Below are 12,633 nucleotides of genomic sequence, written 5' to 3' on the forward strand. Positions count from 1 at the left end.
TGGGAATAAAGAATGTGAGGTGTATTTGGAGTCTGTGTAAATGTTGGCTCATTTGCATTTGTACAGAGTTAGGGACCTAGTGAGGGCTATGAGTACTGCCTTTTGGGAGGAGGTTTTGGGCATAGGGGCTTGGCTTTAATTACTCAGTTAAGAGAAACGACCAGGTATCTAGCCACTCTAGGGGAGTCAGTGGGCCCGCAGGAAGAGCCATCTATGAATAGCTGGTCATTGGATTGGTGAGAGGCTCAGATATGTTTGGAAAATGTGGCTGTAGGTGGTCTAGGATGTCAGTGCAAGAATGAGTAGGAGAGGAAGAGGACATGGGGAGTAAGGACACCAGGTTGAGGGGAGCACTTTTTTGGCAAGACAGAATTCGGGATTTTCGATAAAGAGGGCATGGAGTGATTGGATCCGGGAAGGAGAAAGGGAGCTTAATCCTCCAGAGGAGAGGAGATCTCGTTAATTGTGATGACTGTGGACAGTGGTGTTTTGGTAGAATGTAAGTTTCTTGCTTTCCAGAGCTAAAATGGCCGCGGCTGCTAGCGCTCTAAGACAGGTTGGCCACCCTTGGACTGTGTTGTCTAGTTGTTCAGAGAGGTAAGCTACAGGGGCAAAGGAAGGAGGATTTCTTTTCTGTTGCCCTAAGACACTGAGGGATATCCCGTAGCTTTCAGCAGTACAGAGAGTAGAAAGGTTGGGAGACATGAGGTAAGGACAGGGCTGGTGCAGTCATAAGAGCAGTTTGGAGCTTGTGGAAACTAAGGAGTATGTTATGTAAGGGGCTCAGGCGTTCATTGAGGGTGGCTTTGGCTGCTTTATAGAGGGTCCAAGCTAGGAGGGCAAAGTTGGGAATCTATATCCTAAAGAAGCCTGTCAGTCCTAAGAAAGAGAGAATTTTACTCTTAGAGGAAGGTGGAGGTAGGCTGTCTATTAAGGCTGCCCATGCCGGGGTCATGGCTCAGTCCCTGGGAGAGACTTGGACTCTTAAGTATGTCACTGTTGGGGTGGAGAGTTGTGCTTTGGAAGGGGAGAACTTATATCCTTTGTTAGCAAGAGAGTTTAGAAGGGTAACAGTGTAAGTCTGAGAGTCTTCTAGGGAGGGGCTACAGAAAAGGAGTCATCCACATATTGAAGAAGACAGTTCGGGTAAAGGTCTAAGGAGGTGAGGTCTTAGGCTAGGGCTTGTTCAAAGAAATGAGGACTATCTCTGAAGCCTTGGGAGAGGACAGTCCATGTGAGTTGTTGTGATTGAAGGGTCTCAGGGTCAGTCCAGGTGAAAGCAAAAAGGTTTTGGGAATCAGGGTGTAGGGGAATGGTAAAGAAGGCATCCTTTAGGTCAAAGGCGGTATGGTGGGTAGTGCTGGAGGGGACAAGAGAGAGAAGTGTATAGGGGTTAGGGACTACAGGATGAATAGGGACGACAGCCTAACTGATGGTTCAGAGGTACTGGATGAGTCGGTACAAGCCATCTGATTTCTTAACAGGGAGGATGGGGGTGTTATATAGAGAGTGAGTTGGTCTAAGGAGACCACACAAGCAGAACTTGTTTATAATGGCCTGTAGGCCTTTTTGGTGGGTGAGAGAGATGGGGTATTGGGGTACATTGGGAAATTTGGAGGGGTCTTTTAATTGGATTTTGATGGGATAATGGTGAGCAGCTAGGGACGGGGTGGTGGTGTCCCACACTACTGGGTTAACAAGAGAGGTGGGAAACGGGTACTGGGCAGAGGATTCAGGGGTCAGACTAGCAGAAAGGAGCAGATGAAAAAAACTCACATAGATAAAAATCTGTATGTTTAAGAAAAAGCCAAAGAGAAATTCTAAATGTGGTAATTACTTTAAAATATTGTAAAAAAATAATTATACTTACTAATACAATTTCTTTTTGTTTGTTGTTGTTGTTGTTGTTGTTGTTTGTTTGTTTGTTTTGAGATAGAGTCTTGCTCTATCACCAGGCTGTAGTGCAGTGGCACGATCTCGGCTCACTGCAGCCTCTGGCTCCCTGATTCAAGCAATTCTCCTGCCTCGGCCTCCCAAGTAGCTGGGATTACAGTCAGGTGCCACCACACCCAGCTAATTTTTTTATTTTTAGTAGAGATGGGGTTTCACCATGTTGGTCAGGATGGTCTCGATCTCCTGACCTTGTGATCTGTCCACCTCAGCCTCCCAAAGTGCTGGGATTACAGGCGTGAGCCACCGCGCCCAGCCACAATTTCTAAATTAACACAAATTCAGCACAACCCCAGTCAAGCTTAAGAAATCTTCATGTAAAATGTATAGGAAAGAATGAAAGGCTCACAACAACCAAGCCAATCTGAAAAAGCAGCAGCTATGGGACCTGCTCTGCCAGACAGCAGGACGGCCCCAGAGAAGGACCAATGCCCCTGGGTGGCGTGTCACCAGAGTAGACACACAGTCAGGGAACAGAACAGAAAGCCCAAAGACCGCAGGCCGAGTATGCGGAAACTTTGTATATGATAAAGTAGCCATCTCAAATCAATGGGGAAAGCACTGATGGCTAATAGATCATATTTTTAAAATGGCTTTAGCTTAACATATGAAAAAAATAAAGCTGAATTCCAGTCTATCAACTTATGCAAAGGAGGAATCTAGGTAAAGACTAAATTTGAGAGGTAAAAGTGTAGGGATAACAGTGTATTCCATTCAGTCAGGCAAGGTGGCTCATGCCTGTAATCCCAGCTATTTGGGAGGCCAAGATGGCTGCATTGCTTGTGGTCCGGAGTTTGAGACCAGTCTGGCCAACATAGTAAAACCCCGTCTCTACTAAAAATACAAAAATTAGCCAGGCATGGTGGCATGCACCTATAATCCCAGCTACTCAGGAGGCTGAAGCAGGAGAATCACTTGAACCCAGGAGGTGTAGGTTGCAGTGACCCAAGATGGCAGCACTACAGTCCAGCCTGGGTGACAGAGTGAGACTCTATCTCAAGAAAAAAAAGTGTATTCCATTAAAAAGGATGATAACCTGTTTTTGTAACCTAATGACAAAAGAGATTTTTAAGGCAAAACTTCAAACACACAAAACGTGATGCAAAAATACTTAACGAATACATCAATATTAAAATTTTCTGTTTAGCAACAAGCACCATGAAAAATGTTCATAGATGACAGAATGGAAAAAGTTATTTGTGATGTCTAAAACTAAAAAGGGAGAATATTCAGAATGCACAAGAAATTCTCAAATCAGCAAGGAATAGATAATAATCCAGAGAAATGGACAAAGAAGACCTAGGGGAAGGCAATTTTCAGAAGATAAAACCCCCAAAATGAACAAGCCTTTGAAGAGATGTTCAAAATCATGAATAAGAGTAAATACAAATGAAAATAATAAGCTATAACTTTATATCTGTTAAGCAAAAGTTAGGAAGCCAGGTAATACCCTGCTGGTGAACTGTAGACAAGCACAGAAATTCAGAAGAGCACTCTGGCAATGCTTAATCGAAATAAGTAAACAAACATTTGACCCAGAAATTCCACCTGTAGCTACATAGTCCAAAAACATGTGTAGGCAGTTCCGTAAGACAACATGTGCAAAAATATTCATATTCATGTTTTCTGCAGCCTTATTTGTGCTGGATGGGAGTTGAAGGTTGTCTGGGTTCCCACTGCTAGGAGAATAAATAGGTAAAAACGTAGTGGATGCACATCTTGGGATATTAGAAAGCAATTTGTTAGAAGCAACAGATTTATACTGGTGTGCAGGTATCTTTAAAATATTGTGCTTAAAGGAAGAAAGTAAACAAATGGCTAACCTAACAAATGACTAAACCTAACTCAATATAATTTATATAAATTTAAAAATACACGCACTCAAAATTAAAATATTCATTGTTCAAGAGGACATGCAAACCAAAAGATACAAGTTCAATGTCATGAATTCTAACAGGAGGAGAGAGATGAGAGATGGGACTGGTACCGGTCCATGGCCTGTTAGGAACAGGGCCACAAAGCAAGAAGTAGGCAGCATGTGAGTGAGTGAAGTTTCATCTGTATTTACAGCCTCCTTCCATCGCTCACATTACTGCCCGAGCTCCACATCCTGTCAGATCAGCAGTGCCATCAGATTCTCATAGGAACACAAACCCTATTGTGAACGGCACATGCAAGGGATCTAGGTTTCATGCTCCTTATGAGAATCTAATGCCTGATGATCTGTCACTGTCTACCATCCTCCCTAGATGAGACTGTCTAGTTGTAGGAAAACAAGCTCCGGGCTCCCACTGATTCTACATTATGGTGAGTTGTATAATTACTTCATTATGTATTACAATGTAATACTAATAGAAATAAAGTGCACAATAAATGTAATGTGCTTGAATCATCTCAAAACCATCCATTGCACTGCCCCCTCCCTCCGTCTGAAGAAAAATTGTCTTGCATGAAACTGGTCCCTGATGCCAAAAAGGTTGGGGACCCCCTGCCCTAAACCATTACCTCAAGCTTCTCTACCTTCGGTGTAGATAATTCCACCTCTTCCACTTCCCAGCACTCCTGGGTCTATTGGAAAAGGTCTAAATAGAGAAAATGCACAATGGCAATCCCTAAAACTGTAAGAACTGACACTGATCAAATCACCAGGCAATCTCAATCTTTACATGCCCATAAGTCTCATTCATAAACACTGGAAAGTGGTGATGAGGAGGAACAAGATAGTCTCCTTGCCTGGATCCTCCATCAAGGACATCTGCTATGGGTACTGCTTCCAAGTTTGGGTGCCATTCCACTTAGAATTTCTCTGAGTATTTCATGCTCTGCTGCCCTCAAGGCTTATGCTGTCATGTCTTCAGGCGGATATGTAAGAACATGCGAGTGAGGCAAAGCACTATACAAATTAAAGGCACTGTGACCAGGTCTCAGCCACATTATTATTGACCTGAACATCATTCATTGCTCTCTCAATTCCCTACACATTCTCTCCAATCATAAGACATGACTAAACAAATAATGAGCCAGAATACTGCAGTAAAACATTTCAAAAATTCTTAAATCGGTGAAAACTTACACATACACAGGAATCCCCTGTAATTCCCAAGGACAGGCCACAATTGAAAAAACTAATAAAACACTCAAAGTTCAATGGGTGAAACAAATAAAGGAAAAAGTAAGGAGTATAACACTCCCCAGATGCAACTTAACCTAGCACTCTATACTTTACATGTTTTAAACATTTATAAAAATCAGACCGCTACTTCTGCAAAACAACATTTTACTGTGGGAAAAACAAAAACAAAAACAGCCCACATAAAGAAAAACTGATTTGGTAAAAAGACATCAAAAATAGGACATGGAAAATAGGGAAGGTGATAACATGGGAAGAGGTTTTGCTTGTGTTTCACCAGGAGAAAAATCAGCTTCCTGTTTGGATACCCACTAGACATCTAAAGTTCTACAATAAACCCATTGGAGATGCAGAAAAAGGCGCCTCCACGGAGACAGAAAACCCGCAATGACTCGCCAGGTAAACAAAATGGTGATATCAGAGGAAGAGATGAAGTTGCCATCCACCACGAAAGCAGAGCCGCTGACTTGGGCCCAGTTAAAGAAGCTGTCACAATTAGTTTAAAAAAAAAAAGCCTAAAAAACACAAGGGTAACACAAACTGCAGAGAATATGCTGCTTGCAGCTTTGATGATTGTATCAACGGTGATAAGTCTCCCCATGTCTGCAGAAGCAGCTGCAGCTAATTATACTTACTTGACCTATGTGCCTTTCCTGTCCTTAATTCTGGCAGTCACATGGATGGATAATCGTATTGAAGTATATGTTAATAATAGTGCGCGGGTACCAGGCCCCACAGATGATCGTTGCGCTGCCCAACCTAAAAAAGAAGGAATAATGATAAATATTTCCATTGGGTATCATTGTCTTCCTATTTACCTAGGGAAGGCACCAGGATGTTTAACGCCTACAACCCAAAATTGGTTAGTAGAAGTACCTACTGTCAGTGCCACCAGTAGATTTACTTATCACATGGTAAGTGGAATGTCACTCGGGCCACAGATAAATAATTTCAAGGACTCTTCTTGTCAAAGATCATTAAAATTTAGGCCTAAGGGGAAGCCTTGCCCCAAGGAAATTCCCAAAGAATCAAAAGGCCCAGAAGTCTTAGTTTGGAAAGTATGTGTGGCTAATAACTGTGGAGGTATTACAAAACAATAAATTTGGAACTATTATAGACTGGGCCCCTCGAGGCCAATTATATTATAATTGTACGGACCAGACTCACTCATGTTCACAGGCTCCATCCATCTGCCCCATTAATCCGGCCTGTGATAGTGATTTAACTGAAAAGCTGGACCAGGTTTATAGAAGGTTAAAATCACCCTATCCATGGAAATGGGGTGAAAAGGTAATTTCATCACCTCGAACAAAGTTAGTTAGTCCTGTTACTGGTCCTGAACATCCAGAATAATGGAAGCTTACTGTGTTCTCGCACCACATTAAAATTTGGTCTGGGAATCAAGCCATAGGAACAAGAGATCATAAGCCATATTATACTATCCACCTAAATTCCAACCTGACAATTCCTTTGCAGAGTTGTGTAAAACCCCCTAATATGCTAGTTGTAGGAAACATAATTATTAAACCAGATTCCCAAACTACAACCTGTGAAAACTGTAGATTTTTTCCTTGCATTGATTCGACTTTTAATTGGTAGCACCATATTCTGCTGGTGAGGGCAAGAGAGGGCGTGTGGATCCCTGTGTCCATAGACCGACCATGGGAGGCTTCGTCATCCATCCATATTTTAACAAAAGTATTAAAAGGAGTTCTAACTAGATCCAAAAGATTTATTTTTACTTTGATTGCAGTGATTACGAGCCTTACTGCAGTCACAGCTCCTGCTACAGCTGCTGTTCAAACTGCAGAATATGTAAATAATTGGCAAAAGAATTCCTCAAAATAGTGGGATTCTCAGACCCAAATAAATCCAAATTGGCAAACCAAATTAATGATCTTAGACAAACTGTCATTTGGATGAGAGATAGGCTCATGTGCTTGAAATATCTTTTGCAGTTACAGTGTGACTAGAATACGTCAGATTTTTGTATTACACCCCGAGCCCATAATGAGTCTGAGCATCACTGGGACATGGTTAAATGCCATCTACAAGAAAGAGAAAATAATCTTACTTTAGATATTTCAAATTTTTTTTTTTTTTTTTGAGACGGAGTCTCGCTCTGTGGCCCGGGCTGGAGTGCAGTGGCCGGATCTCAGCTCGCTGCAAGCTCCGCCTCCCAGGTTCACGCCATTCTCCTGCCTCAGCCTCCCCAGTAGCTGGGACTACAGGCGCCTGCCACCTCGCCCGGCTAGTTCTTTTGTATTTTTTAGTAGAGACGGGGTTTCACCATGTTAGCCAGGATGGTCTCGATCTCCTGATCTCGTGATCCGCCCGCCTCAGCCTCCCACAGTGCTGGGATTACAGGCTTGAGCCACTGCGCCTGGCTAGATATTTCAAAATTAAAAGAACAAATTTTTGAGGCATCAAAAGCCCATTTAAATTTGGTGCCAGGAACTGAGGCAATCGTAAAAGCTGCTGATGGCCTCACAAATCTTAACCCCGTCACTTGGGTTAAAACCATCAAAAGTTCCACTATTGTAAATTTTGTATCAATCCTTTTATGCCTGTTCTGTCTGTTGTTAGTCTACAGGTATATCCAGCAGCTCCGAAGAGACAGCAACCAGCAAAAACGAGCCATAATGACGATGGTGGTTTTGTCAAAAAGAAAAGGGGGATATGTAGGGAAAAGAGAAATCAGACTGTTACTGTGTCTATGTAGAAAAGGAAGACATAAGAAACTCCATTTTGATCTGTATCCTGAACAATTGTTTTGCCTTGAGATGCTGTTAATCTGTAACTTTGGCCCCAACCTTGTGCTCACAAAATCATGTGTTGTATGGAATAAAGGTTTAAGGGATCTAGGACTGTGCAGGATGTGCCTTGTTAACAAAATGTTTACAGGCAGTACGCTTGGTAAAAGTCATCGCCATTCTCCATTCTCGATAAGCCGGGGGCACAACGCACTGCGGAAAGCCGCAGGGACCTCTGCCCTGGAAAGCCAGGTATTGTCCAGGGTTTCTCCCCACTGAGATAGCCTGAGATACGGCCTCATGGGATGGGAAAGACCTGACCGTCCTCCAGCCCGACACCCACGAAGGGTCTGTGGTGAGGAGGATTAGTAAAAGAGGAAGATCTCTTGTAGTTGAGATAAGAGAAAGGCCTCTGTCTCCTGCCTGCCCCTGGGAACAGAATGTCTCGGTATAAAACCCGATTGTACATTTGTTCTATTCTGAGGTAGGAGAAAAACCGCCCTGTGGCGGGAGGCGATACATGTTGGTGGCAATGCTGCTCTGTTATTCTTTACTACACTAAAATGTTTGCGTGGAGAGAAGCATAAATCTGGCCTATGTGCACATCCAGGCATAGTACCTTCCCTTGAACTTGTGACACAGATTCCTTTGCTCACGTTTTCTTGCTCACCTTCTCCCCACTATCACCCTGTTCTCCTGCCGCATTCCCCTTGCTGAGATAGTGAAAATAGTAATCAATAAATACTGAGGGAAATCAGAGACCAGTGCCGGTGTACGTCCTCTGTATGCTGAGCACCGGTCTTCTGGGCCCACTGTTCTTTCTCTGTCCTTTGTCTCTGTGTCTTATTTCTTTTTCTCAGTCTCTCGTCCCACCTGATGAGAAATACCCACAAGCGTGGAGGGGCAGGCCACCCCTTCATCTTCCAAATATTGCACAGAAAATGCATGTACTAAAAATTAATTCACTGTTTATCTAAAATTCAAATTTAACTGGGCTTCCTGTATCTATATTTGCTACAGCTGGAAGCTCTACATGACCCACCATTTGACACAATTTTTCATTTTTTCTGAGAATGTAAGAGGTTCTTAGGTTGTGTTTTAAGGAATTGTCTGAAATTACACATTGCCTACATCCTTGCTTCCCCTCACTAAGAACTCACAATTACCCTCAATCTCTGAAGCTGATTAAAGTATTATAGCAAAGAGTAATAAAATTCACTTGAGTTTCATTTTCTCCCTACTCAGCTTCTGGAATAGTGCACGGCAAACAGAATGGCCTTAAGGCCATCTAAATAGAGGAAGCGAGAAAAGTTATGAATAAACCATAGATATTTATCAATAATTAAACAATCTGGATTTGATTCCAGTTTTAATTATGTGGACTTGTTAGTTCTTCCTCTCGCTTTGGTTTCAAGTACTGAACAACAAATAAGTAATTTATAATAACCCTATGCTAAATATTGATTCAAAGATCAAAGACCATTTCAATTCAAATTTTTCAACACAGTCTTAGTTCACTCTCCAATGGGTGTGTCTTTTTTTTTTTTTTTTTTTTTTTTTGAGACGAAGTCTTGCTCTATCGCCCAGGCTGGAAGGGCAGTGGTGTAGTCTCGGCTCACTGCAACCTCCACCTCCCGGGTTCAAGCGATTCTCCTGCCTCAGCCTCCTGAGTAGTTGGGATTACAGGCGTGCACCACCACACCTGGCTAATTTTTGTACTTTTGGTAGAGTCATGGTTTTGTTATGTTGGCCTGGCTAGTCTCGAACTCCTGACCTCAGGTGATCTGCCCACCTCGGCCTCCCAAAGTGCTAGGATTACAGGCATGAGCCATCGCGCCTGGCCGTGTGTCTTTTAAAACAGTGTGCTGTGTCAAAACATCTTTTAGACATATTCCTTTTAGAAAAAGCAAACAAACAGAGACCTGTTTAAGGGTAGTAATCAGCATTCTGGATTTTCCTAACAAAAAAAAAAAAAGAGTTTGGAAACCCCAGTTATAAATTTTGCAAATGAATCACATTAGAGGCCTGAACAAGATAGTAGATTATAACAAGGACGTCTAAAGTGTGTTGAGAGTTGGAATCTCCTCTCCATGCTCAGAAACAGTGACAGAGTCGAAAAGGAGGTTCAGGGAAGAATTAGAGGAGGAGAGTGAATTAGCTTTATCTTGGGTACCCAATATGTCCCAAGACTACAGGCTACCTTATTTACATCCAACTTTACATTAACCCAGTGAGATTAACAAAAAATGAAAAGTTCAGAAGAGATAAGTACTAGAAAAGTTACATAGCTATTAAGGGGTCGTTTAAATTCAAACCCATATATTTAGAATTCCAAAGCAATGCTTGTCAAATGTAGACTTAGCACCAATTTTATTCTTATAATCACTAAATACAATTGTCTAATTCTCCTAACCTCATGAGAAAGTACTATTGAGTAAAAACATTAAGTGCGAGTAAGAGCAGTGTTTGTAGTCGAGATCGCTTTTCAGATTATTTGGAACTTTCTATCTTTCCCGAATCTATTTTTAATGCCAATCAGTCATCTTTGGGTCCAGGAGCATAACCTCCCCCGTCTCCCAGCCCTCCCCATCTAGCACACAACGCACTCGTCAAAACTGCAAAGGCATTGCCAAATATCTACCACTGTACTCTGATGGCACACAGGGCTGAAAAGATTACAGAATAAAATCTAACTGAAAATTTATAGGTGATTTTTATCAGTCTGTTTAAATGCATATGCACCCCAGGCATTCCACCTGGCAGTCTCTGACTCAAAGGCCCATCCACCTCACCACGGCCAGGAGGGAGGGGATGAGGAACCGGGAAAGCCACAGAACTCATCTACTGATCTTTTCTGAGTTTGCATCCAGAAAGTGGACCACAGAGAAATGGTACATAAAGTCACTGATTGTTATTAATAGCTACAATTTATTCAACATTTCCCTGTTACCAAGCATTAAATAAGCTGTTTCATCTCCCCACAACCATGCTATTAGGTAGGTAATGTTAAGATCCCCAATTCAAACCTGAGGAAAAGTGTGATATGAAACAGAGAGATTCTGTAACCTGCCATTGCCCACAGGTACTGGGAGTTGGCACAGGATCCAAATACAGGGAGCCTGACATGTCTGAAGGATGTCAAGCCACAGCCACCATACTCGCCTAGTCTCCACATAATCATGGCCCAAGGAACTCGCTTCCTCAATTTTTGCTTAGTTTTACTCATTCATTCTTTGGAGAAATAGAAGGATGCCAGGCACTAGGCATACAGCTGGCAAACAGTGAGAAAACAAGAGACCCCATTTCATGCACCTTAGAGTGTAGTGAAGGAGACAGAAAATGCCAACAAGTAAACAAGCAAAACTAACTGTCAATGGTTGCTCTAAAGGAACACAAGTTGCCATGAGCAGGGAAATAGGAGGGACCTACTTGAGATGACACTGAAAGTCAAAGAAGACTTCTCCAGAAAGGGGGCATCCAAGCTGGGACATGAGGAAAGAGAATCAGACAAGAGCCAAGCACACAAGAGCCAACAAGATCTCCAGAAGAAGGAGTGCTGCCATGGGGAGTAAGTGTGGCATGGCCCTGGGGTACAGGCCAGGCTAGGGGCAGGGATTGAAGCAAGTTGTGGAATTTCTGATTGCCAGGGGCAGAATGGATTCCTAAGGCAGCCACTGTCTTCTGTTAACTCTGGAGTTTTCTGCATCCATTTTGCTTTAAGTAAGGCATACATGTTTTCATAGCTGTGATGAAACCCCTACAAAGGAAGGAGCCTTCTCCAGTATAGCACTATTTATGTTACTCTTAAAAAATAACAAAGCTGACCCTGGCAGATGTTTGTACTGGGAGGTTCAGATCTTTCCAGGCCACCACTGTTACCCATGGGAAAGTCCCTGCAGTCTCTCAGGGAAGTCATTCTGTGTAGAATCTGTAATTTCACAGGCAAATCCTACAACTAAGAAACAATTAATGAAAATATCTGTGAAGGGGTTAATGGACACAGAGATAAGGGATATAAACAATGTGACACTCTGTCCTGTTAACTGACAGAGAACGGAAGGGCTGGAACGGGACCCAGATAGCAGGGTTTATGACCGCCTCTGCTGTGACGTCACAGCCTGGTAGGGAGGGGGCTGCAGTCCTCAGGAAACTGCCAGTGGACAAAGTTATAAACAAGAGTTCCAGTTCCCTGGAACCTGAGTCGGGAGGCCTGCAGTTCACTTTCTGTCTGTTTGCTGGCCAGCACCAGGCTCTCCCCGACAGGCCTATGCTAGAGGGCTGGATAGTGTGGTAGAGTGGTGGACAGAGTGCTGCCTCTATCCACAATGCATCCATATGCTGACTGAGAGATAACTTTGTGTCTGGAAGAGCCCTCTGATTTCCTATACTAACGGCCTTACGCAAGATGGAGGATTTTACATTTGATGGAACAAAGCGCTTAAGTGTCGACTACGTGAAGGGAATTCTTCAACCCACAGTCACCTGTGACATCTGGGATGAGATCTGGAACTTCCAAGCCAAGCCTGATGACCTGCTTATTTCTACCTATCCTAAAGCAGGTAGGTGGAAGGGCTTACCGGGGAAGGGGAAGAGGAGAGTTAGGAAGGTAAGTGGGAAGGATGCATTAGTCATGAAATAAAGAAGTTGATCTGGAAAACTCTACTGGACGGAGTGATACGGCTAAAGAAAGTTACTAGTGGAAACTGAAGCTATACCGAAACATACTAAAATGACACACAAATTTTTAGAATTCAACCTTCCTATGATGTTATGATGTACTTACTTTTTTTTTTTTTTTTT

At 42.8% G+C, this 12,633-nt stretch overlaps 1 protein-coding gene across 1 annotated transcript in view; it reads left to right on the plus strand.

The window, feature by feature from the left end:
• The first annotated feature begins 11,753 nt into the window (after window positions 1-11,753).
• Window positions 11,754-12,633, plus strand: part of LOC105524298 (sulfotransferase 1C4) — a 10,523-nt gene continuing 9,643 nt past the window's right edge. Inside the window, exon 1 of the mRNA XM_011959501.1 lies at window positions 11,754-12,392. Coding sequence (XP_011814891.1) covers window positions 12,239-12,392 — 154 coding nt within the window. The 5' untranslated portion in view covers window positions 11,754-12,238. The remainder of the gene's footprint in view (window positions 12,393-12,633) is intronic.

The sequence above is a fragment of the Colobus angolensis genome, unplaced genomic scaffold (assembly GCF_000951035.1).
Source record: "Colobus angolensis palliatus isolate OR3802 unplaced genomic scaffold, Cang.pa_1.0 Scaffold498, whole genome shotgun sequence".
Classification (NCBI taxonomy): Eukaryota; Metazoa; Chordata; class Mammalia; order Primates; family Cercopithecidae; genus Colobus; species Colobus angolensis.